General features: G+C 55.3%; 1 protein-coding gene across 2 annotated transcripts in view; it reads right to left on the bottom strand.

Annotated features, from left to right (window-relative positions):
- Positions 1-470: 470 nt before the first annotated feature.
- LARS2 (leucyl-tRNA synthetase 2, mitochondrial) overlaps positions 471-26,933 on the bottom strand; it is a 108,118-nt gene continuing 81,655 nt past the window's right edge. For both annotated transcript variants that reach the window (XM_079795256.1, XM_079795257.1), the window contains 7 exons: positions 17,424-17,524; positions 14,808-14,990; positions 12,452-12,621; positions 10,480-10,557; positions 9,058-9,169; positions 5,015-5,142; positions 471-4,463 (listed from right to left, as the gene is read on the bottom strand). In XM_079795256.1, the coding sequence (XP_079651382.1) occupies positions 4,284-4,463; positions 5,015-5,142; positions 9,058-9,169; positions 10,480-10,557; positions 12,452-12,621; positions 14,808-14,990; positions 17,424-17,524 (952 nt within the window). In that variant the 3' untranslated portion in view covers positions 471-4,283. The remainder of the gene's footprint in view (positions 4,464-5,014; positions 5,143-9,057; positions 9,170-10,479; positions 10,558-12,451; positions 12,622-14,807; positions 14,991-17,423; positions 17,525-26,933) is intronic.

Raw genomic sequence — 26,933 nt, 5'->3', positions numbered from 1 at the left:
GGATGCACCTTCTCTTAAACTTTCCCTTTTCTTTCTTTCTCTTTTAACTATTTTTAAATGTTTTTATTGATTTTTAGATAGAGAGGAAGGGAGAGGGAGAGATAGAAACACTGATGAGAGAGACACAGCAGTCGGCTGCCTCCTGCACATCCCCTAGTGGGGATCAAGCCAGCAACCTGGGTATGTGCCCTGAACCCAGGACCTCTGAGTCCAGCGGTCGGCAAACCGTGGCTCGTGAGCCACATGCGGCTCTTTGGCCCCTTGAGTGTGGCTCGGTGTTAGAACCACTTCTTCAAAATAGACTCGCCCAGGCCGAAACCGACTTCTGCGCATGGGCCACGAAGTTTCAATCACACTGGACGTGCGCGCCTGCACGTGGTATTTTGTGGAAGAGCCACACTCAAGGGGCCAAAGAGCCGCATGTGGCTCGCGAACTGCGGTTTGCCGACCACTATCTTAGTCCAAGCATGTCAGACTCTCGGGGGGGGGGGGGGCGGGGGTCTCTGAGGCATGCGGCCCGCAGCCCGCGTGCGTTCGATATGCTTGTCTTAGTCCATGGGGGCGATGCTCAATCCACTGAGCAACACCAGCCGGGAACTTTCTCTTCTTTTCCACCAAAGATAACAGACATCAGCCTATTCTTCTTCAGGCAAGACCAATCATTCATAAGCCGCTTCCATTTACCGAGAGCTCTTGCCATGCGCTTTACACACATCATCTCACTTTATCCTCATACCCCAGGCGTTATTTTCACTCCTACTTCCAGTTGAGGAATCAAGGTTCGGAGAGGTTCCATGGCTTGCCTCGGCCATGAGGTTTGCAGCGACCTAGCCACTGGGTCACACAGCCCAGGTCTGGCTGAGGGCAGAGCTCGCGCCCTGGGCCGCCACATCGCCTTGTCCACCAAGAACAGGGGAGCCTGATGAAGGGTATGTGTCTTCTGTTCTGTCCTCAGGTTGCAAGATCCTCAGGCTCAGAGGTGAGAGGGAGCTCCCCACACCTGCCCACGCCGAGCGACTGCAAACAGGAGCTTCCTGGGCTGGGGTTGGCTGCTTTGGCTTCCGCTTTCTGCAAGAGAAGGCGGATCTTTTCCTAACGGGGGCACGTCTCCATGGCAGCCAGAGGCCCTGCCTGGGAGGAAAAAGACCTCAAGGGGACAGGTCTTCAGCTCATTTGGAGCTTCACAAAATTGTACATTTTGATGTTTTCCTCCCATTACTGAACTACTGCATGGCCAAAGGAATTTGAAGATGCCAAAAAGTGAACAGAGGGAAAAGGTAACTTGTAGGACTCTTAACCGGTGATCTGTGGGAAAATTTCCTTCTTTGTAAAGGTCAGAATTAAAGAAATGATGGTTGGAATTGCATTTATACATATAGTGCTTTATTCATGAGCAAATCTCCATATTACATTCTTTTAAAAACCACCCTGCCCAGCTAGAGTGGCTTAACTGGTTGAACCAAAAGGTTGCCAGTTGATTCCCAGTCAGGGCACATACCGGGGTAGCAGGTTCAATCCCCGGTCAGGCCACATACAGAAGGCAACCGATCGATGTTTCTCTCTCTCAATCTCCCTTCCTCTCTCTAAGCATGTCCTTGAGTGAGGATTCACACACACACACACACACACACACACACACACACACCACACCCTGCTTTTCTTACCCAGTGTCCTCAGGTGTGTACGTAGGTTGGGATGAAGTGTGCCTATCCTGCTTTTAGGTCTCAGGGATCATTTCATTCTCCTGGGCAGAGAGCCATGGTGCCATTTGCTGTGGGGCTTCCCCGGCACCGCGTTCCCTGTGCACAAACTCGCTTCATTCATTCCTCGGATAGAAGTAACGCTGACATCGACCTTGAGCTTGGGTCTCCCGCTGGGTTGGCAACACCTCCAGCCCTAAGGAACCCACACTGCCCCTGTCCCGAGGGCGCCGCCCTGACTGCCCAGCTCCCCGGAACCGAGGACCTCAGAGGAGGGGAGCCCCAGCGACTGAAATGCCGGCTTTCGGCCAACACCTCCACTCTCCCAACTGTCACACTTCAAGCAAGATTCAAGAGGGGACTGGTGGCCCAGAGGGGCCGGGAGGGGATCTGGAGGCCAGAAGACGTGGGCTTGGATCCTGGCTCTTCTACTTATTAGCTGTGGAAACAGCAGATTACTGAAGCTCGGGGCCTGGATTTCTTCATATTTATGAGAGATACTTCCTTCCCTCCAGGGTATTTGTGGGAATTAAATGACATAATGCGAGGGAACTTGTCGAGTCCAGTTTTGACCCAATCGGGGCAGTTAATAAAGAACTGAGATCACTTCCTCCCCTCCCCACCCGCAGGGAGGAGAGCTCCCGCTTCGGCTCCCACCGTGCTCTCTCCTAGTGCCCCTGAGCTCTGGGAAAGTTCTCCAAAGCCGCGCAGGTCAATCCAGGAGCCGAGAGGCTGTCCCGGCCCTGGCTCTGGCCAGACTGTGTGCAGACAACGGGCTCCCTGCCCTCGTCTTGTTGACGGGGGTCAAGACTGCTCAGCTTACGATAGGAATAAACAAGACAAGCAAAAACACCCTTCACTCCTCGTCCCTAATACCCTCACCCGTTTGCTTATATTTCGTTCGCGTTTGCTGGCACATGGCACGGGCTGTGATCACTCAGGCCGCTCTGGGGACGCCTTAGATGCCTGCCTGGAGCCGTGGCCCTGCCTTCCCTTCCGGTCCTAACCTTCCCAGCTCACTCCATCAGGCTGCGTTTCTGGACCAAACGCCTCCCACTGAAGCTGGACATGAGGGAGAGGAAGGGCTAGACATCCTGGTTCGAATGCAGCGATGAACCCGGCGGCTCTCCTGTGGCCTTCCAGGTCCCGGATGCCCCAGCGGCCCCTCAGTGGGTCAGTTCGATCAGGATTTCTGGGCATGGGGACCAGGCACAGTATACAGTCCGAGCCAAGTTTGAGAGCCAGTGACTTAATCGCCGCTGCTAATGGGCTGCCTGTTCCCCATGCGTCTCACTTTATAGCTTCCACGTGGAGTCAGGCTCCCAGCCAACGCTCTGATGGTGACGGAGGGCCTCAGTCTGGTCCTGATTAACTCCAGCATCGCACAGCTGTCCCGGAGTCATACATGACAAACACTTTATTGCATTAAGAAAGGCATCTGTTAACTGCTGGGCCGCAGGGGGACCGCACCTGAGGCCACTTCAGAAAAATGGCAGAGAAAACACAGATTTTCAGCAGCACAAAATGGCTAGCTCCTCCTCCACTCTGCCCATTAATAGGCATCAGGGGCTACGGTCCGTTCTGGTGGGAGCACCGAGTTGCTGACCTCACATACAACCAGGATGATCCTAGTTCGCCACCAACACAGGTGCGTTCCTGGCCACCTCCCAGCAGCTGGACTGCGGCGGCTCGAACACAGGAGGCAACGCCGGGTGGGGCGCCCGTCCCATCCTCTGTGTGAACCCGCTCTCCCGTGGCTGGCTCTGGGGACGGTCTCAAAGGCAGCGTCGCCATCTGGGGCCCAGCGAGCAGACGCCCTGCGGGGCTGCGGTGGCTCCGAGATTGGTTCCATCCGAGGCCGGAAGCGGCTTGGTTCCGGCTCGCTGCACGGCAAATGGTCCACCCCGAGGGGGCGGCTAGCCAAGCGGCTCCTCACGCAGGGTAGGGAGTGGTGCTCCGCCCGGCGGGCGGCGGGCGCATCCAGTGGGGCTGGGGAGGATGCACCTACGGGGCAGAGCTGAGGAGCAGTGGGGACGCTGGCCCAGGGACTGGCACCACAACGTCGGAGGGGCCCAGCGTCCATCCGTGTGCTGGGTGTTTGGGCCCACCCGGCTCTCCCATCTAGCCCGAGCGAGGAGCCAGCCACCACGGTGCCCAGGCTGTCACCCGTTCAGAGGGACTGTCCACGCTGCTCCTGAGCCTCGTGGGGCTGCTCGGTTTACCCGCACGTTCCTGGGTGTCCCTGAGGGGTGCCACTTCTGGATCCAGAAGCACCAGGCTGCTCGAGAGGCATGGTGCTATGCCCATCACTTCCTGTGCCCACCCGGCCGTCACCCGGTGGCTTCAATGGGGTCGATGGCTTCCTCCAGGGGGTAGTGCGGGGGCAGGCTGCCCTCCCCCGTCACTCATCTTTCTCCTCTGCCCACCCTCACCCTGCACCAGGCCACACCACAGGGCGCACTGTTGACGCCCATCTGTCGGAGCGTGAAGGCAAACATTCAGGACTTCCGTCTTTCCCCGCCCTGGCCAGCATCTTCGTCGTCGTCCAGGCCTGGACGGAGGTCCCTTGGGGACCCGGGGGGGTCACTCCTGCACTAGGAAGTTGATGAGGGCCGTCCTGGGCGAGAGGAAGGCCTTCTTGATGCTGCGCCCCTGCAGGAGCCTGGCGCCCAGCTCGCTCTGCAGAACGAGCTCGTGGACTTTGTCGGGGTCCCGGGCCACGTGCTGGGGCACAGGGACTTTGCCGCAGGCTTTGTTGTTGATCTGAGGAGAAAAGCCGGAGATAAGCCGTGCTGAGAGGCAGGCAGGCAGCCAGGTGCCCAAGCCCACTTCCCGCAAAGGGCCCAGGTCTGTCTGGGGAAGGGAGTGTGGGGAAGGAAGACGGCCAAGACAGCACCCGGCTTCTCGGAGGACCAAGTGCAATGAGAGCGCGAGGAGCGAGAGAAATCTGATGTAGCCTTTCGGCAACAGTGTTCCGAGAGGGGGCCCTCCGTGGCTGACCTCCACACCATTAGCCTTCCCTCCCTCCCCCCAAGGGAACCAAGAGCAGCTGAATGAAGCGGAGAGAGGTGGAGACAGTTGGAAAGGAAGATAATCACCCTGTAATGCGGGTCAGGTTTATTTTCCCACTTTCCAACCCGAGGGCATGAGGGTTCTGTGCGCAGCACTGGTACACGGTGACCTCAGACAGAGGTGCGGGCGGAGGGGATGGGCGGGCAGGCGGGACGGGCCAGAAAGGCCACAGGCCGCCAGCCAGACAGGACAGGCCCGGCCCCGCAGGCCCGCCTGCGCTGGGGGCTGCAGGAACCACTCACCAGCACGGCCATCTGCACGACGTCGGGCGGCTGCAGGAACTCCGGGTCCACAGCCGGCCACGGCTGGAGCAGCACGCCGGCGTCCCAGGCGTAGTGGGCGCAGAGCTTCCTGGGCACCAGCGCCAGGCCTGCGAGGTCAAGGCCAGAGGGTCAGTGAGCGCACGCGAGGCTCCGGAGGCCGCACCACGGCTTTTCCGAGCCTACCAGGTGCTCCCCACTGACTCGGGCCTGGCTTACACCCCGGCTGCAGGCAGCTTTTCCTCACGGTGCCCGGAGCGTGATGGATGGACACGCGTTCTAGGGAGACCGGGCTGCTGGTCCGCGCTGGTCCCCGCAGTTCTGTCGGGGACGGAACGCCTCTGTGCTCAGAGCGGACCCCCAAACCCTGAGCTGCTGGCTTCCTCTCTGGGCGGAAACTACGGTGGTCTGAGGGCCCCTCGGCTTCTCTCCACCTCCAGGAGGCGTTCCCGCCACTCATGGGACTGGAGAGAGCTGACCTTGGCTCAGGGTGGGTCAGACACGCAAAGGCAGAGGAATGAACCCCCGAGGGCTTCCCGCTGCACCCTGAGCAGGGCGGCCGTGCCCGGGTGCTCCGTCTGCACCCACAGGGCTGCAGGGCTTTCCCTGGGGCGCCCACAAAGGACAGCTCTGATTTCGAAGCCTCTGCAGATCCTGTGAGCACAGGAGGTGCCCCCGAATGTGCAGGACACACATACATAGAAAAACAGATGCCTGGGCATTCCTTAAAAACACACAGTCAATTTTCCTAATTTTATTCAACCAATCCTCTTCCCTATTGGTCTCTGATGTTTCTTTTACAACATCTTATCCTAGAGATGGCTCGGGACCATTCCCCGCGGACCTACTTGACGTGCCCGTCTGCGAGGAGGTGGAAACTCGGGCCTCAACGTGAATCGGCACACCCTGCAGCCTTCACAGGGGAAGCCTCGCCACCAAAAGTGACGGCCGTCCTGTCCCGCTGTGTGCTGTGCCACCCCGATGTACCTTCTAAGCACAGGCTGCCTATCTCATCGAGGACTGTGTGCGACAGACCGGCAGGGCCACAGGCCACTCTGAGCAGCACTGGTCTGATTTGTCCTGTTGGCCTCATCTTGATTCTCGTGTGAGTACCACAGGCGTCCCTGCCGCAGCTTTGTCTGTTTTCCTGTCGGGCCCTCTTGCAACCCCGTGCTGCCCGTCAATCTCGGGGAAGCGAAGGCCCCTTGGGCCTGCGATCGAGTGGTGGACGGGACAGGTCCCCGGGCCCCGCTGGCCCCTGGGAGCTGGGGCTCCTGTGCTCGCCAACGAACCTGCTTGGCTTCTAACACACGTGCCTCCAGGCAGAGGCAGGAAGTAGCTGCCCGCCTGTCCCTCAGAAGGGAGCCCATTGACACTCACAGCTGAGGAGAAGGTGGAGGTCGCGGAGCGAGATGGCCATGGCCCAGGATGGCGGGTCCTGTGGCCCAGCCACACCGGGAAGAACTCCAGAACCTCCGCAAGGCATCGCACAGGATGCTGCCAGATGTGAGGACCTTGGCAGAAGCTGTTACAAGTTCCCCTGTGAGTGAACGAGGAAGCCCGGCCTTCCTGGAGCAATCCGGATGTGTATTTATAGCGGCTGGGCCCGCGCGTTCCCATGTGGACGGAGTGGGCCGTCCTGCCAGCGAGGGACAGGAGCCCCACCGGGCCCTGTGCAGACTCTGCCTCCCGCTCTTCTTGGGGAAGCACGTGCACAAAGTCCGAGCGCAGCTGGGAGGTGGCAGGCCTGGCACACAAGGCCGCCGCGCAGGGTCAGCCGGGCCCACGGCCCACCCTCCGCCCCCTCTGGGAGAGCTGCCGTCACTGACCTTCCCGGGAAATAACTGAACCAAGCCCCCTCCCCCTCGGAGAGCTGGCGAGGTAGGCCACCGGAAGAGAGTGCCGGGTGGTCACGGCTCCTGTGGATGCCAGGCCTCCCCGGGGCCAACCTCAGGCCTGCCTCAGACACACAAGGGGGGGCGTGGGGACGCTGTGGCGTCTGACCCCCTGTGCCTCGTCCAGCCCTCGCAATGCTGAGGAGGTGGACAGGAAGCGAGGCCGCATCACTTTAGCCTTTGCCCACAGCAGCCCTGCGTGCCCGGTAATGGACCCAACTTGTTAACACAGGTGTGTGCCTGGCGGCCTGTGGCTGAGGACACAGCAGAACTGCAGGCTCAGCGAGTGTCCGCTGGGCCCCTCGATGCCTGGGACCGGGACCCTCTGCTCAGAACAAGTGTTCACACCTGGGACCCCTGGCACCCCCACCTGCCTGAGGGGTGCCCGCCGTGGCTAGCATCAGCGTGCGGGACTGAGCTCCAGGACCTGCCTGAGGGGCGCCCGCCGTGGCTGGCATCAGGGACTGAGCTCCAGGAGGTGCCTGCCGTGGCTGGCATCAGCGTGCGGGACTGAGCTCCAGGACCTGGCTGAGGGGCGCCCGCCGTGGCTGGCATCAGCGTGCGGGACTGAGCTCCAGGACCTGGCTGAGGGGCGCCCGCCGTGGCTGGCATCAGCGTGCGGGACTGAGCCCCAGGACCTGCCTGAGGGGCGCCCGCCGTGGCTGGCATCAGCGTGCGGGACTGAGCCCCAGGACCTGCCTGAGGGGCGCCCGCCGTGGCTGGCATCAGCGTGCAGGCCTGACCTCCAGGACCTGGCTGAGACGTTCAGGGCCGTGTTCCTGCTGTTTCCTGGGGAGAGGTCCCTCACGGGGATCAGAACTGCGTTGTTGGTGAAAATGTCTCCTGGCATCTCACACCTGCAGGCGCTTCCCAGCTGCGCTCGGACTTTGTCCGTGTGCCTCCCCAAGGCCCGCTCCCGCCTGACCTGCGTGACGTACAGAAACCGTCGTCTTGGCCGTGCAAACGTCAGGGGCTTCTGCTTCCCTAAAAAGAGCGGGAGGCGGAAATCCTGCACAGAACCCGGTGGGGGTTTCGGTTCCCCGCTGGCAGGACGGCCCATTCCCATCGATATGGAAACACTGTTATTTTTATTTATTATTACTATAATTTTTAGAGAGTGGATGGGCGGGGGAGAGACAGACAGAGAAACATCAATGTGAGAGACACATCAATTGGTTGCTTCCTACACGTGTCTGACTGGGGGTCCAAATGCAACAGAAGTACATGCCCTTGATCGGAATCGAACCTGTGACCTTTCAGTCCATGGGCTGATGATCTAACCACTGAGCAACCGGCCAGGGCTGTCTGGGTCGTCTCTCGAATGCTGCTAGTTCTTACCTTTCCTTGCCTCCTTTGTCTTCACTCTGAACGTGTTTAACCCTCACAAAGTCCCTACAATTACCTCCTCAACTCCCTTTCCTTCTAAATCACTGCCTCAGTGTCACTGCAAACCACAACCCTCCAGTCCAGGGCTCACAGAATCCATCACAGAACCTCCCCCCCAACCATGGCTGTCCCCTCACTTGGAGCCCGTCAGGACAGCGCCCAGTCACCACTTCCTCCCTGTGGTTCCCTGTCTCTTCGGCTCCCTTCGGTCTTTGAAAGACTGAGTGACGCTTTTGGCGGTGTATGTGGCCAACAGCACTTATTTCAGGAGCCGGTGCTCTCCGTGTGACTTCCCGGGGCCTCTGGGCGGCACACTTGGGAAGGGCCGCGGTGAGGTCTGCTACTTCTCAGAGGCCCCGGATAAAAGCACCGTGTCGACCCAGCATTCTAGGCGGCCTGTCTCCTGCGAGCGCCTGTAAAACGTCCCAGCAGTCACAGGAGACCACTGAACACAAGGTTTGGGGGCCCAGGGCCTGGGGCCCGCACAGCCACCTGCACAGCACCTGTCACTTCATTTCCATTTCCACCGGGGCCACTGGGGGTTCAGTGCGGCCCTCCTGCCCCTGCCAGGCCCGGGGACTCGGGGCGCTGCAGAGTAACGCACCGATGACCCTCCTTTCCTGTGAACTGAGACTCCAAACCCCGAGCCCTGGCGGAGGACATCTGAGTCCCGGATCAGTTTTTGCAAGAGGCTCGAGCACGTTCTGGGGAGTAGTAACTGGTCAGGCGAGGACGCCCACCTACCTGCCCAGAGCTCGGAGGTTATGTGAGGGGCCATCGGAGCGGCCATCACCAGCAGGGCACACAGAGCGTCCTCGAACTCGGGGCTGTGGAGGACGACCCTCTGAGAAGCTTGCTACGGGAGAGAAGAGAACACAGATGGAAGACTGAGGAGGCATGTAGGATACGCACGGCAAGCACGCCAAGACGTAGCGGACGTCCAGACACTCCGCGGGCTGGAAGCGGCTGTCTGGACCAGGCGTGCTGGCTCTGGACCGAGAACTTGCCCCATTAGAGGACAGTGTTGAAAAGAGCTTCGGCTGACCAACAACAAGTCCACTCCTCTTAACTGAGCACTGCCTGTGCCCTCGGCCTGAAGCCCACTCCTTCAGCTCTCACACTGCCCTCTGAGGGCGGCGTCTTACCCCGCGGGGCAGCGGGAGCAGCTGAGGGTTAGAGGGGGGCCATCTCCCCGGGCACATGGCTAATGTCCACCCCAGTTTTTATCTATCTCCTAATGTGGCGTGTTTAACTGTACTAAAAGTGGCAAGCTTTAGGTAGTGCCATCTATAAATCTCTTACCCTGTTCTTCAAAGCTTGGAGAGGGCTTCGTTATAAAAAGCATGTGTTCATAGTTTTAATAGTTAATAGTTTAAATGTGTTAATACTTTTTTTTTTCTTGTGCAAACAACTAACCCCTCTGCCCAAGCTCCATTTGTTGGCAAGTCCTTCACCCGGCAAGAAAAAGGACAGTCACCTGCCCCAAGACGATGAGCCTGTCCTGCAAAGGCTGACTTCTATTCTCAGTGAGAGCAACCTGACTGGTCTAAGCCAGTGGTTGGCAAACTCATTAGTCAACAGAGCCAAATATCAACAGTACAACGATGGAAATTTCTTTTGAGAGCCAAATTTTTTAAACTTAAACTTCTTCTAACGCCACTTCTTCAACATAGACTCGCCCAGGCCGTGGTATTTTGTGGAAGAGCCACACTCAAGGGGCCAAAGAGCCGCATGTGGCTCGTGAGCCGCGGTTTGCCGACCACTGGTCTAAAGGAATTAAAATGTTAATGATGCCGGGGGGGGGGGGGGGGGGAAGAGGGGGCGGGTAACAGGAGCCCAGGCAGAGGGACAGGAAGAGGAGGCACAGCGGGAAGGCTCGGAGGCCGGGGCTGCTCCTGGAGTTGTCAGTCCACCACTAGGCCCCTGTGTCCTCATCACCAGAACATGGTGGGGGTGGGGGGGATAGAAGGGGTTAGGACCAGATAATCCTTCGGAATCTTCCAGCTCGAAGACGAGGCTGCGACTATGGACAAAATGCTTCTTTGAGATAAAGAAGGTGACACCGTGGTCCTGCTCAGCCCCCGGCCTGAGCCCTCGCCGGCCCCTCGCCACGTGGCAGGAAGCCTCCCGCTCGCCTCGGCTCCACGAGGACAGACAGGCGCTTACCCAGAGGGCCCCGCTGAGTCCCATCAGATGAGAGATGGCGGAGTTCAGAGAGAAGTCCTCCGTGAAGTTGGCGGTCACCTAGGGGTGAAAACTGAATTATTCCCTTTCTTCAGAACTCCTCCAAGCTTTCCCCAGAGAAACAGTGAATCATCCAAAAGTGTGAATTAAATGAATGCAATCACAGCTATTTACACGTGTTCACGGGCTCGACTCATCACGATAATGTTTCACCAGCACAAAGTGTTAAAACCATGTCGACGTTGTGTGCTCTCCCCCCACAGCTGGGAGGTGCTGGTGCTCATGGTGGGTCCTAAGAAAACACGGGGAGGAGGGGCAGGACCCCTGATGAGCGAACACGGACACCAGAGTGGACAGGAGACGGGGAAAGGACGCACTTCCCCTCGGCTGCACGGCTTCGATGCACAAGGAGGAGGATCAGCCCACAGGACAAGGTTAGTCTTCCATTTTCAAATGTGCAGTTGACATGGGACCACGAATACGACTTGTCAGCTTTGTCCTGTGTGTGTGTGTGTGTGTGTGTGTGTTTCCGATTTTGACCACGGGCGAGGAGATAGACAAAGAACACATCTTTAAGATGTCCAGAGTTCCCGCTGTGTTGAAATAACCCACTTCTATTATCTGAGAGGACAGAAGGACTGGCCAGGCCCAGAGAGAAAGTATGTGGAATGAAAACAATCCCTCAGGCGCCACTCAGAGCACCAGCGCGCTCCCCGCCTCCGGTCTCCACGCCAGAGGACGGAGGGCGGAAAGGAAGCTGAGGAGGTGTCCCCAAATGAGACCAGGCTGGACCCGGGGCCATGTCAGGTTACACAAGCCAGAGAGGAACAACGCTCTCCTTCACTGTCATCGGTTACCAGCGTCCAGAAGTGACCGTGGCTGACTTTATACATTGGAATCAGCACATTAAAACAAAACAAAAAAAACCCACAGCCCGAGGAGCATTTGGGGTCTCTGTTACCTATTAAAAATGGCTTCAGGGTTCCTCAATGCCTTCTTTCAGAGACTGTGACATTTCTACCAAGTTCTTAAAAGGCGACTGTCGCCCTGGTGGCTCAGCTGACTGGAGCATCGTCTCGTACCCCAGCAGGTGGCAGGCTCAACTCCCGGTCAGGGCACATACCCAAGTTGTGGGTTAGATCCCCGGTCGGGGCACATACAGGTGACATCACTATTTCCCTCTCTCTTTCTTACTCTCTAAAAATCAATTAAAAATATATTCTCAGGTGAGGATAAAAAAAAGTTCCAACTAAAAAAAAAAAAGGCAAATATCATTGTATTAGAGCAGATTCCTAGATTTAAAAAAATTAAAGGGTTTTGTTATCAATGAAGAATATTTTTAAATGATTTAGATAATAATGCACTATTCTCTAAGAACGTAACATGAATAAATCATTTCTTTGCAAACATTAACCCACAATAACTCACACAGATACTGTGTGAAAAAGTCACTGGCTGGCACGTCCCGCACCAGGGAACTTGGATTCTAGCCTCTCGGTTCCTCACCAGCTGTGTGACTTTCCGCAAGACGCTTAACCTCTCTGTGCCTCATCTCTGTCCCCATCTGTAGAATGCGGATGCAAAAGAAGAGAGTCCTTCATGCCCTTTCACCTCTCAAATTCTGCTTCTGTTGCCCTAAGGTGTTAGTGTGATCAGCGTGATCCTGAGCTGGGCTCTGCCCGCATGTGTTAGGTGTGGACACATGGAGAGCGGGCAGCGCCCTGAGATCCGATGGACAAATGCGGGCCATCCTTAGAGGGGCCCCCTCCGGAGAGCAAGTCTCCCCACGAGAACGGCTGCACTCCCGTTCTGCCGTGACAAAATATCAAAGCAGATGATCACGCAAGGCCAGTGGGCCACCCTGATGAGGAGGAAGACCCCCACCGAGAGAAGGTGGCCACACCAACCTCGAGGGCCCGTTGGAGTCGCCCGGTGTCCCCGGGAAGTCTCTGACCTGAGAGATGATCGTGTTCTTGTACGCCCAGAGCTTGCGGGCCTCGGCTCGCTCCTCACTGCTCAGCCGCTGGGGCCTGGGCACCTCCCCGGAAGCCCTGGCCTCAATGAAGCGGGTTGCCAAGGACCACAGCCGCTGCTGCCATCGCAGCACGCCGGGCAGCGCGTCGGCTGCGGTGGTGTCGGTAAATGAGAGGGAAAGAGAGACACGTGGGAATGACTGGGTTACTCCTGAGCCTCGAAAAGCACCTGTGAACTGAGGACACACCTGGCTGTGCCCCGTGGATGGATCCTCGGGCAGGTGGATGGTCCTCCCTGGCCGCCAGTGTCCGGGAACGCAGACCAGGGCGATTCCATCAGATCTCAGCGACCCAGACGCTCTGAGCACCAGGGGGCAAGGCTGCTGAAAGTGCCGCCCAGGACTGTCCCTGCCCCGGGGAGCTCAGCTCGGCCAGGATCTGCGCACTGCGCGCTGCCTGATGAAGTGCCTGTGGCACCGGCAGGGAGCCTGGGGACACAGTCCCATCTCACCTGGGCAGGTAACACGCAGGGCCGTGGTCTGCAGACCGCTGGGAGCCAACCGCGCACAGCATGAGCTGTTTGCACACGACGTGTCCTTGCCAGACGTGTGGACTGCCTATGTCAACCTTGCTCATCCAATCTGGGTGCTGATCTGATTTCCAGGAGTCACCCTGGATCAAGGGTCAGCCAGATGAAGGCCAGGCCACTGGACGAGGCGTTCCTAAGCCCGATGCACACAGAACGTGGGGAAGGAGCGCTGGGAGCAGCTGCCCGGAGGCCGCCTGCAGGGGGGCAGGGGGCAGAACTGCGCCCCCAGGTCTGCACTTCCTCATCCCGGGCTCTAATGCAGCAGGGCCAGGACTGGCGCCTGTGAGGCCCCTCCGGCCACCCTGCTCACTAGAAGTGAGGTGGCAAACGGGGGGGGTGACCCAGGCATCTGCGTGCCTCTTCCCATCACACGCGTGAGGCAGGTCACCCAGGATGCGTGAATGGCCGCTGGACAGGTACCCAGGACACCCAGATTATTTTACATATTTATTATACATATTACTTGTAAGTATGTAATATGCATGCCACATAATACCCATGTTAAATATGTAAAGATACTTACGCTATTTATAAGTATATAATGTGTATCCTACCTAATAATAGACAAATATGCAAATTGACCGTACCTTCGCTATGCCCACGATTGGCCAGGAGGCGTGGGGGTGCGGGACTCGGGGTGGTCGGGGTGGCCAATTGGGCCGGCGGGATGCTGAGCTCGTGTCGCCAGCGGCAGCGCGAGCTCAGCGTCTGCGCCAAGGCTGTGCTGCGGCACAGAAGGGGCCTCTGGGGCAGCGACCCCACGTCCCGCCGCGGACCATCAAAAGCGGGGAGCTGTGTGTCCGCTCTGGCACCAGCGGACAGACACCCAGCTCCCCTGTGATCGAAAGCGAAAGCGGGGGATCTGGGTGGCTGTCCGCTCCGGCACCAGGCCTTTCAGAAGCCGCCGCTACGCTGGAGGCTTTTGAAAGGCCTGGTGCACCAGCGGACAGACACCCAGCTCCCCCGCGATCGAAAGCGGGGAGCTGTGTGTCCGCTCCAGCACCAGCGGACCCCCTGCCATCAAAAGCGGGGAGCAGGCTGCTAGCAGTGTCCGCGGAGCATGCTAGGCTTTGCGGGGCAGTGGATATGGCCTAGATGGCAGGTTAGGCCTAGGGGACCCTACACGTGCATGATTTAATCATGCACTGGGCCTCTAGTGTATAATAATATAATAAATCCAAGATCAGTTTCCTTCATGCCGTTCTAGATTTAAATGGCTTCGAGAGAGACTTCCCTGAGGGGGCTCTGGAGGCTGTGGCGACTGAAGAAGTCACGTAACAGCAGGCCCAGGCCCAGGCCCAGGCCCAGGCCCAGGCGGGGTTTTTGGACTGGTGAGGGTGGTGGCACTTCTAGAAAAACCCTGTCAGGGCAGATCAGGGGCCCAGGGGCAGCATGGAGGCCAGTCTGGCTCCAAGGACACGTTCTCAAGGTGGGTCCTCGTGGAACCTGGGTCCAGGGCTTGTCGGAGGCAGGCTCCTGGGCCCGCCCCGGGGCCATGGCGGCAGGGGTGCAGAGGGGGAGCGCGTGATGCCAAGGAGCTCCCAGGTGATTCGGAGGCTCATTCACCCGAGACACTGGGCTCCCAAGGGCACCACCCTGGCTGATGCGGACAGACGGCCACTCGCTTCACAAATCCCATCTCTAGACCCCTCTCCCACTGCCTTCAGCCAGGACAGCGGCGTCCCGAATGCCTTCGGCGTACAGGCTGATGACAAAGGGGGCCGGGCAGGAAGAGGCAGGCGACTTACTCTTGACGTCCCACAAGATATCCTTCTCCGGGGGCGAGGCGAAGAGGAGGTAGAGGCGGACCGTGTCGATGCCGTACTGCTGCACCACCTCCTCGGGGTCCACCCCGTTGTGCTTGGACTTGCTCATCTTCTCCCACGTCACCTCCAGCTTCTCCTTTGTTTTTGCATGAACAGGGACAGAACCTGGATCCAAAATAATATGTAGGCACGGCGTGTGCAACTCTGAACTGGTTCTATGAAAATGCATTCAGTAAGAAAATAGTGGGTGAGCGGTTCCAAGTGCCCACGGGAACCCCGCTAATTCACTGAACAAGCCCCTCTCGCTCCATCCGCATTATATTACCAAAAACTGTTTTTACGTGAATGAGGCTCACCTCCCACCACAAATCTTCCTTCATGATTATACAATTTTTCCTCAGCCACAAAGACAAAGCAATCTCTCCTTTTATAAAAGTATGCACCGAAAGAGGAAATGAGAAGGACAAGAAGGACTCCTACGCATGGCTGTTTTCCTTGTGGATTCGGGGTTTCCTATGGGAGCTGGCACTGACCAGCGAGGCCTCAGAGCAGCACAGCGCCCTGCGTCTCGGCCACTGGCCTTCAGGCCTGGTCTTGGTGCCCACGTCTTAGTCCCCAATGACCTCGCACTGGGCTCACGGGAATGTGGTCCCTCGGTGCTGTCAGCGCCACGCCCTGTTCCTGGAAGTGTCTCCTTCCCACCCACACGCAGTGGCCCAGATGGCGCTGACGGAGGAGGCCTGAAATGGCCATGTTTGGAGGAGGTGACCTTGCTGCCAAGCCCAGCGGCCGGGACCAGGAAGGACATCTGGCCAGGCTAAGCCACTTTCTCAGGACCCGGAACCAGGAGACAGAAGCTCTGTTTGGATGGCGTTGGGCACTGCAGCCATAAAAACCTAGAGAGGTGGGGCAAGACCTGGCACAGTGGCTCCCTAAGGTCGCTCTGCAAACGGAAATCAGGGGCGAGCAGAATCCAAGCCTGGGAAACAGGACAGAGAGAAGCAGGAAGAGGAACCAGGGGCTGGAGAAGAGGGAGGAGAGAGGAGTGGCCTGGGGACGTCCCCCACGAGGTGGGGCTGCTGGTATTTCCTGCAGCTGCGTTGGGGTGATGCCCCCGCATCCTTGTGCTAAACCCGTCCAACGCCCAAGGGACCGAAACATGTGCCTAAAAGCCAAGTCCACACTTCGGGAGAGGAACACACACTAAGTGGACGGAGGTCTACCCTGCGGATCCTCGGGTTCTCTCCCGGGGACACGTCTCCGTGAGAAGGGAAAGATGCTCACATACCGGCCTCGGAGCAGAGGGAGGGGTTGGGTGCAGGCTGTGCTGAGGATGGCGCTGCTCCGGGCCGTGCTCGCATCTACAGCCCTGCTGGGCGAAGCGGGAGAATCAGGAAAAAGGCATCTTTCTGGGCAGGGAAGCTGAGGACTTAAAATGCCCACTCGTGGCAGATGTGGCCCTGAGGTGTCTGGTCTGGTACGTGGCTGGCTGTCAGGCCCCGCTCACGCCCTCGGCTGGTGCCTTTGTGCCCTGACCACTTCCCTCACAGCTGGATTTATGTGCCCTGGTCAGTGAGATTAGGTCCCCCGTCAAGCCCCGCCAGGCAGGGGTGGGGGTGGGGGTGCGCAGCCTCAGGCCCCCTGGCCCGGCACCGGGAGAAGGGCACAGCCCCACCAGCAAGGGGGTGCAGCCTCAGGTCCCCTGTCAAGCCCCACCAGCAAGGGGGTGCAGCCTCAGGTCCCCCGTCAAGCCCCGCTGGGCAGGGGGCGCAGCCTGAGTTCTCCAGCTCCTTTTTCTCCCACGGCGACCATTGCTACCCGGACACATGACTGCTTTGATTAGGTAAGTCATCTACTGCTTGGCGTGGGAGGCTGCTGACCACTGAAAGGGTGTTGGCTTCACCTAATCTCACCCATTATGCGCCGGTTTTCTAAAGAATTTCAGGGCCAGAGTGCTGGGGGCTCTCACAGCTGCCTCTGTGTCACCCCCTTCCGCATTTTTGAACGTGCCGTTTACTTTGTGTGCCGGGTGCACAGGACATGTGCTCATCACGCCACCTAAGGAGCCAGTGGGAGGCGCTCTCTGTGAGGAAGAGTGAAGCACAGGGTGGAGGGAGAGGCTCGGGAGAGCGGGGAGGGGAGGGCTGTCCAGGGGATGAGGGAGGGCGCCCACCAGGCAGCGCTGGACCTGGACGGGTGGCTCCAGGAGCAAGTAGAGAGGTGGCCCCCAGCTTCTCCAATGCGCCTCTAGACCACGCGGCAGAAACGGTGGGGGGACCCCAGTTTCCTGGCCGGGAGCTGTCCCGGAAAGGGGCTGTCAAACACCAACTGGGACAAAAGGCGACGCCCGACTGGCTGCATGTTACATACGGATGAACACCCGCCAGTAGCTAATGGGCTGGATTGGATGGGGCTGAGCAGCGGACAGCCAGGCCCCGCCGCCTGCAGAGGGCGGGCCCAGAGCCAGCGGAGGCTGAGACCAGGAGGCCACAGGCCCCGCTCCTGCTTCGCACCCAGCCAAGGCCTTTGTCAGTGGCTCTCAGGCCCGGCCTCGGTCCTCTGCACCCACCTGGATGGGACCGGATGGGCCATTCTTACCTGTGAGATCGACCTCCTCTCGCTGTAGATACTGCCCAGATGGAAGGCGGAATGTCTGCCCCTTGATGAGGCCCTGGGCCAGCAGCTTATGGAAAGGCTCCCTGAGGAAAGACAGCAGGGAAAGAAAACGGGTGGGACAGGTATTCAAAGCAGCCGGAAAACAGCAACTGGAGAGAGAAGACCACCCTCTCTGAAAACAGGGAGGCCGAGCACCGCCACGTGTAACCCCACCTGGACAAATGGCTCCTTATAAGTAAGTGTAAGAGCCCTGGCTGGGCAGCTCAGTTGGTTACAGCGTCGTCCCAATACGCCAAGGTTGCAGGTGTGATCTCCAGTCAGGGCACATACAAGAAGCAACCCATTAGTGTGTTCACAAGTCGATGTTCTCTCTCTCTCTCTCTCTCTCTCTCTCTCTCTCTCTCTCTCTCAAAATACATAACTAACTAACTAATCAATACATACAATTAAAATAAATAAGTGGTAAAAACATTAAGTCAAACCAGCAGGCACTAACTTCTTTTGGAAGGCCTGGATTTGAGTCTCCATTCTGCTCCTCTAGGAATTCTCTGAGCCAAGGCAATTCGCTCGTTCTCAGCATCAGTGCTTACCGTAAAGGGAGGCAGTAGAAATCTGCCTGCAAGGGCCGTCGGGGAGATGAAATGGAATGATCGCGTGAAAACACTCGTAAGGTTTAAAGAACCACACGGATGCCGCTGCGTGCTGAGCAGCACAAGGAAGGGCCAGGAGGACACGGAGGTTCACGCTGGGGCTGTTCGCAGTTACTTTCCCCTTAACCTTACATTCAGGGCCTGCTTTAGACATTTTTAACTCATACAAATTATACACGAACACACCCTTTCTGTTCATCAAACACCCCCCGCCCCCCCTCTCTAGGCCTACTCCCCTCTGAGGAGGCAGTTATTCTCAATAGTTTGGTGAATATCCTGGAAAAGTCTGGAGACTTTTTCCAAAACCTTTTCCATACAAACCTGTATATGCACATATATGGTTGTAGAGACTTCCGGGTGGATTTAAATCGTTGCGATCATAGTGTACATTACTTTGTGGCATTTCGTTTAACAACACGAATGTCCTTTTTCCCACAGCAGTCCATATAGATCTGTATCATTTTTTACGTTATTTATTTTTGTTAATCCTCACCATAGGATTTTTTTCCATTGATTTTTTTTTTTTTTTTTTTTTTAGCAAGAGTGGTAGGGAAGGGGGGGAGAGAGAGAGAGAGAGAAAGAAATATCGATGCAAGAGAGACATATTGCCTCCCACATGCGCCCTGACCTGGGTAGGGCATCAAGCTTGCAACCAAGGCATGTGCCCTTAACCAGGAATCGAACCCGGGACCCTGCAGTCCGCTGGCTGATGCTCTAACCACTAAGCAACCGGGGAGGGCATCTAGCTCATATTTAAACACCCATCTCGTGTTCTACAATATACATGGATTGTAATTTATTTATACTGCCTGTGGTTTCTTTTTCTTTAAAAAAAAAAAAAAAGTAGCTTTAGTCACACCCTTACTGGCTGAATAGTAAAATACAAACTTTTTCTCTAAAGAGGACAAGTCGAGGTTGACCCTCATACTGAATTACTTCGTTTCAGATTTAAAACGTTTATTCTGAAGAGTCCACCTGATTCAGCTTTGAGGCACGTGGGCATGAGCTACTCCAACTCCAAGAATGACCCGTGCAGACCTGGCTGCTACCCGGGTCCGAGTTGCATATCCACGGAGACACGGGAGGCTGAGTGGTGTTCCCACGCACGTGGCCGGCCGCCCGCCCTCCCTCTCCACACGCAAACCTTGGGCTTCGGGTTCACGTACACAGAGTGGCTTTTATGTCGAGGTTCAAAGGACCCAGTAACTTCAGAGGCGGCACCGACCACAAACGTCGCTCTAGCGAAGTGGGCGAGAGGGCTGGCTTTGCTGATTTCACGGGCTCTCACGTGGCCCACAGCCGCTGATGCAGAGGAGGTCCCTTACTGACAAGGCCTCTGGACAGGCCCCGGTTCGCACACTGCGCAGCCCCTGCGGCTGCGTGGGCAGAGGTGGTTCAGAGGAAGCTTTCCAGGGGATTTGGGGGCCGGGGGGAGGGGGGGCGGGGAAGGGGGGCAGAGTGGAACAAAGAGACTGAGCAGCAATCAGATGAGGGTCAGCTAGAAAAAAAGGACCCCTGGCCTGTGTATTTTAAAACACTGTTATGAGCAGTGTACGTGCGTACATGCTGCTGTCTTAGCCGTAGAAACAGAGTGTAACTTCCCCGCAGTGGTGCTGGGTGCGGGAGGATGCGGGTAACGGCGCTGCCCTGCCAGGCGCGGAGGATGCGCTTGCTGCTACCTCGGGCTCCGGTGCTCCTGCGCTAGGTTTTCACCCTCTTGCCTCTGGCTCTCACTGTGAGTCCATGGCTTTGGTCACTCTTAAGGGAGATTTTAAAAAGATGTCTTTGGGGTGGAAGGAGGGAGGGAACAACCCAGATTCCCAAAGATACAATCAGTAGCATTTAATCCTCAAGAAAGGTAGGCGAAGAACGGAACCCCGGTCTCTGTTCATTGCAGTTTATCGAGTGGCGCAACGCCGCCACCTTCTGGGAACGAGCGGAATTGCAACCTGCCAGCATGCGAGCCTAACTCCAGCGGGCGGCCAATGCTGCACTCCTCAGGCTTCAGAAACGTAAACCTCTGGAGATTTTTGGTTAATCCTCACCAGAGGATATTTTCCCACTGATTTTTAAAGAGAGTGGAAGGGAGGGGGAGAGACGAGAGAGAGAGACAGAGAGAGACAGAGAGAGACAGAGAGAGACAGAGAGAGAGAGAGAGAGAGAGAAACTTCGATGTGAGAGAGACACATCAATTGGTTGCCTCCAGCTAGTGCCCTGACTGGGGCCAGGGACTGAGCCTGCAACTATGTGCCCTTGACCAGAATTGAACCCGAGACCCTTCAGTCCACAGGCCAACGCTCTGTCCACTGAGCCAAACTGGCTAGGGCAAAAAAAAACACCTAACTTGTACATGCAGTTCAGCACACATACTGAAAAGCATATAAATCCTAGGGGTCAAACTTGATGAATTTTCACAACATAAACACCCACACTGGTGTAACCAGCATCCAGGTCAATGACCAGAATGTGACCAACCTGGTGGTTGCAGACACTCAACCACCTTCCAGGGGCACCACCGTGGGCACCACCAGCCTGGCTGCTGACACCAGGGCTTAGTTCTGCCCGTTTCAGAACCCTTTTGGAGTGCGGCATCTCAGGCGTGTCCACCCTGGATGGAGGCTGTCCCCAGAACTGGCAGGTGGGACTCAGAGAGCAGGGCAGAATCAAGGCCTGCTCCTTGCAGGAGTCGGTCTTAATTTCTGAAACACGGGGACACAGCTGGTAGCTTAGGCTCGCCGGGCCCTCCTCCCCCAGCTCGCCGGGCCCTCCTGTCCCCTGGCAGCATCGCCTGGAGCAGGGATGGCGGGACAGCCCAGGTGCCCTGACCCCCCACTTCCCAGACATCCCAGATCCTGGCAGCTGTCCCCAGCTGCCTCAGACTGAGCGTCGAATTCTTCTTAGTACCACATTCTCAGAAAGCAGGGTCACCATGTGAATTTATGATTTTTATCCAACAGGTGTCTACTGAGTGCCTCCTGTGTGTCTGGTGCTGAGCCAGGCCCTGGGGATGTCCTGTGGGCAAAGCATGCCCACCCTCAGGGAGCCAGCCCTGGGCTCTCCCTGCACCAAACCAACTGCCCGAGCACCCTGAGAGCTGGGTGTGTGTGTGTGTGGGGGGGGACCTTTTGCAGGGAGAGGTACACTGATAGATTTCAAACTGTCAACTTCAAGCTCGAAGGAGGAGCAGCAGGAACAAGGGAATGAGAGTGGGAGAGAACCCCGAGTGTTTGCATGGAATTTCATAGTGGGGAAGGGTGCTCCCCAGCTCCCAAAACTGCTCATTCCCGTGACCCCCACCCTGGCTCTTCCGGGGCCCCAGCGGGGCTCCACAGGCCTGTGGGGGTCTGCTTCTCATTTTCTTGGCTGAAGCCAGCCACATCCGCCCCCGTGTGCAGTTTAGCTCTAAATGAGGGCTCACGCTTATTTATTCAACACACATCTGAGCAACAACCGGGTGCAGAGCACTCTGCAATTAATCAGAAAGCTCACAGTAAAACGGGCGCCCGAGACATGCTCATAAATCACACGTGGCACCTTCAGGAGGGCACCAGGTGAGATGCGAGGGGCACGGTGCCCGGGGGGTGAGGGTCAAGGGGACGTCAAGGGCCCTGCTGGACTTGGAACCATCCTGCTGGAGCGAGAGCACACCACACTGCCAAGTTCATCATCGAGATGCACAGCTGGCGTAAGGCACTCCCCATTTGTTTGTGCGTTCATTCACTCATTCATCACAGTGACTGTGGATAGTGGGGTGCGGGGGGAGGGGGGGAGATGAGGGGGGTGTTTAAAAGAAAGCGAAAAGCCTGCAACTCTAAACCATCAACAAACTCCTCTGACTGGGGACCATCCAGAGTGGGGGCAGCATGCGGGGCGGCTGCCTTGAGGATGGCCCTCGATGGCGGCTTCATTTCATGAACTCACATCTGTGCTCCTTGTTCTGAGGGCTTCCTCCTTGCTCCTTGCACACCAGCGCTGGGTGTGGGCTGCGTTGCTTGAACGGCAACACAGCTGCGGGCATGCAGAACGGTGCATCCTCGTGCTTCCTTGACCGTCTGGACGGCACTAACTCAGAAATTACAACTGTACCTGCTGGTCATTGAAGGCACCTTTACCCCACTAAGAAAGGAAGGGCGGGAGGAGAGAAAGAGGGAGGAAGGAAAGGGAGGGAGAGAGTTGCTAATTAATAGAATAAACAAGGAATTCAGAGCATAGATTGATAGGCTCTTTTAAACACCCTTATGCAAATCACTGCCTGCAAGGAAATGCTAAGCAAGACGTGGCTAAGAGGACCCCAGGGCTCATCAGGGCCCAGAGCAGTCGCTGTGGAGGGCACTGACCTACTCAGAAAGCCCCAGAGAGCCTGCTGTCCACCCTTCGGCCAGGGCTGGGGGCTAGCCTGCAGATCTTGGAAAAAGAAAACAGGAAGCCATGGATCTCTGAAAACATCTCCAGCTTGGACTTTGCAGACTGAATTCACCTCCATTGGACCATTATGAGCACAGCATCAGCCAGTTTTGAAGCTTGAAGCCATGGCTCATTCTTAAAACATCACCATTTCTGTTTCCTAGGAGCCAGCCAGCAGCTCACAGGGAGACCTTGTTAATACAGGGAGACCCAAGCGAAGCTTCTCTTCTATTCCCTCCCCTCCCTCTCCCAGGAGCCGGCTCCGGTGTGGTCAGAGGAGCAGGAGAGTGCCCCGCGGACCGGGCCTGCTGAGCTCCCAGGGTCAGGAGAGGCTCCTAACAGGGGAGCAGCGAACTGTGACCTCCTGGTTCCTGGGTCGATGCTCAACCACTTAGCCACACCCTCCGGGCCTCAAATATGGTTTTAACCCACTGAGAAGAAGTCACGAAAGCAGCCAGGCCTTCCCTATGCTTTAAAACAGGTAGCCATTGAATGAGTCATTGATTCAGTTGCCTCCACAAAGAGCTGCTCCGAAGCTGCAGCAACATGCCCTGCCGTGAAGGAGCCGGAAGTCACTTAAAACCTTTGTGTCTAGACCCACGTGGGACACTGGGCCTTTGTACTTAACCTCTATCCGAGTCTCCCTGCCCCAATGAATGAATCAACCAATGAATGCATAAATAAGGGCTTCAGAGAGCCCTTCCTCTGAAGAACATAAACTTGTATCTGTTTATGTCAAGGGTTCAACTCGATTTATCTAAACCAGGGGTGGGGAACACCCGGCCCACAGGCTGTGTAAGTCCTTCCAAATCACTCGGTCTGGCCCTGCCAAGGCCTTAGGGGTGAGTTAATTCAATGTTTGACCCAATAGAGCAGGCTAATTTTTTGCTTTGTTTTTTTGTTAATCCTCACCCGAGGACATTTTCAAGTTGATTTTTAGAGAGAGGGGAAGGGAGGGGGAGAGACAGAGAGAGAGAAAAACATCGATGTGAGAGACATACATCGATTGCTTGCCTCCTGCACGCACCCCGACCAGGGCCAGGGACTGAGCCTAAAGGGCAGTTTTTAAGTTGATAATTTTGTATGGCTCGAGAGTGATGTTATAAATATTCAAATGGCTCCTGGCAGAACAAAGGTCCCCCACCCCTGAAAACAAATAGTCTCCGAGAGAGCACACCATCCACTGGTGACGGAAGCAGGACCCCATGTCCATCCTCGGGGGCGATCTTTATCCAGCGAGGTACAGAGGTTTCCACAGAGAAGAAATCAGAAAGGCAAGGCGGAATCATAAACCCGAGAGCCCCCGGTACAACCACGTGAACTCACTTATTACCCGAGGATTAAAGCTGTCAACGTGTTTCGTTCCTGACACGGATCAGTTTATTTTTACATGCAGAGCTCTCTGGGTCTAATGAGAAGAAAATTATTTTACGTATTTAATTTGTGTCCTGAATTAGTTTTCTGTACAGTAGATTTCCCATCCGTGTGTGCATGCACAGACCCAGGGAGCAGGTCTGAGCTCTCCATGCGCTGCTTTTTAATGAAACTGACTGTCGTCTGCATTACGGAGGCTTTACAAGTAACATTTTTTAGCTCCCAAAAATGTAAAAACACAAATCCTTTGACCCAGCATTCCCGTGTTAGGACTTGAACCTGCAGACAGGATTCCCAATCCCTGCCAAGAGTATCGGCAAAGAGTCATCAGACTTTTTAATTTTTTTGTAACAGCAACTGAACAAATAGATGACTGCTTAAATAAGTTATGGCATATTCATATGGTGGAACACTACGAATAAATTAAAAAGAATAGAATATGTATATTTAATCCTCATCTGAGGATATTTTTCCATTGCTTTTTAGAGAGAGTGGAAGAGAGAGGGAAAGATACAGAAAAACTTCGATGTGAAAGAAACACATCGATTGGTTGCCTCCTGCACGAGCCCCGATGAGGGCCCGGGGCCGGGGAGGAGCCGGCAACAAAGGTACATGCCCTTGACTGGAACTGAACCCAGGACCTTTCAGTTCGCAGGCCGACGCTCTATCCACTGAGCCAAACCAGCTAGGGCAGTGGTCGGCAAACCACGGCTCGCGAGCCACATGCGGCTCTTTGGCCCCTTGAGTGTGGCTCTTCCACAAAATACCACGTGCGGGCGCACACGTACAGTGTGATTGAAACTTCGTGGCCCATGCGCAGAAGTCGGTTTTCGGCCTGGGCGAGTCTAATTTGAAGAAGTGGCGTTAGAACACTCAAGGGGCCAAAGAGCCGCATGTGGCTTGTGAGCCGCGGTTTGCCGACCACTGAGCTAGGGTAAAAGAGAAGATTTTTATGAGCTGTGGAAAGATCACCAAGAAATATTACTGAATCAAAAAAAGCAAAAGACATACATATGATATATGTAACATGTCAAAATGAGTATATCAATAGAAACATGGAGCTATGCAAATTTTTTTGGGGGGAAGAAATCAAAAGACACTGTTAGCAGGTTGAGGAGAAGGGTACAGGGTGTGATGCAGGGAGGAGATTTCAATGTTCCCTTTCTGTGTAGCTAAAATATTTTAATCTTAGACATGCATAATTACTTTCTATTGTTAATCAGGGTTATCTAGCTGGGGAGATAATCAGATATTTTCCTACTTTTCTCTGCAATTAAAAAACAGTCTAAAGGCCCTGGCCAGGTAGCTTAGTTGGTTAGAGCTTTGTTCCAAAATGCCAAGGTTGCAGGCTCGATCCCTGGTCAGGGCACATACAAGAATCAACCAATGAATGCATAAATAAGTGGAAAAACAAGTTGATCTCTCTCTCTCTCTCAAATCAATAAATAAAAAATTTAAAAATATTCTAAAAGATGTTGCATTTATAAAAGGACAAATGAATCATGTAAAACATGGTCATCGAGCTGGCAAACTCACAAAAGAGAGCTCATAGCTGGACCTTCACTAAAGAACATGACAGCTATTCTAAAGCATGTGATTTGAAAAAAAGGAACATGACTTCAGATGATAAGATCAGAGATGCAAGAAGGAAGAGTGAGAAAAGATATTAGCAATTCCAACCACATTCCCACTAGATACTTCTGTGGATCTGAGACGCTGAATCTGAAATGTACACGGAAGAACAAAGGTCCAATCACAGCTAAGATACTCCCAGAGAAAAAAAATAAAGTAGGAGGACTTCCCTTACTGAATATTAAGACTTATAAAATTAAAATAAATCCAGTAAGTAACTAGCACAGCAAAAAACAAATAAACCAATGGAAGGAATAAAGACCCTATAATAGGCCTTTGCATATATGTGAAAACTTGATTTATGAGGGAGAGGACTCTACCGATCAGGGGGGAAATGGATGCTACTGAGACACTAAAAGCAACGAAAGGTTATTAAAATTTACTACATTAAATTATGAGTTTTTGTTCATCAAAAGACATAAAAATAAGGCCGGCTAATGACTGGGGAAAAATACTTGCAATTCATACAGCTGAAAAAGCATTAGCATCCAGAATAACTCAAGAATTCCAACAAACAAAGAATACTACCCGGAAGAAATATGGGCAGCCCGGCCAGGGTGGCTCAGTGTTGAGCATCGACCTATGAACCAAGGGGTCACAGTTCCATCTGATCAGGGCACATGCCCGGGTTGCGGGCTCAATCCCCAGTAGGGGGTGTGCAGGAGGCAGCCGATCAATGATTCTCACTCATCATTGATGTTTCTATCTCTCTCCCTCTCCCTTCCTCGCTGAAATCAATAAAAGTATATTAAAAAAAGAAATACGAGCCAAGGACACAATCAGGGATCCAGTGTAAGAGGAAACACAGAGGACCATGAACATTAAAGACGTGCCAAACTTCAGGAAGTCAGCAGTGTTGTTAATGCAAACCTAGCTCACAGAGCAATCCATTCTATAACCACCAGTTTTTCAAAATGTAAAGCTGTTGTCATGATGAAGACATAGAGTGACAGGAGCCCTCATCTCTGCTGTGAGAGAGTGGGTTTATGTAGCCAACATGGTGTTCCTGAGTCGAGCTGAACGTGTGCAAACCCCACAATCGGCAGCTCTACTCTTAGGGACACCCCCGAGAACGGCTGACACGTGGGCCAGGAGTCACGTACAAGAATGCTCACGGCAGTTTTGTTCAGAACTGCTCAAAACAGCCCAGCGACCGCTGCTGGGGGTTTGGGCACATGAACCGAGTTCTGCGTTAGAATCCGTTCCCTGTAACGGACACCACAGCACGAGAGAGGAACGATACGGCTCCGTGCAGCAACGTGGATGAACCCAGGAGTGTTGGGCAAGTAAAGCAGGACAGAGCATGTGAAATAGGATCCTACTCAAACACAGGAAAACTAATAGTGCATATTACTGAAATACACACACACACACACACACACAGAGGTGATACATTTATAAAGAAAAGTAAGAGAGTGAATAATTCAAGATT

Source organism: Cnephaeus nilssonii, assembly GCF_951640355.1.
Source record: "Cnephaeus nilssonii genome assembly, chromosome: 17".
Classification (NCBI taxonomy): Eukaryota; Metazoa; Chordata; class Mammalia; order Chiroptera; family Vespertilionidae; genus Cnephaeus; species Cnephaeus nilssonii.
This window is presented reverse-complemented; position numbering and strand designations above follow the sequence as displayed.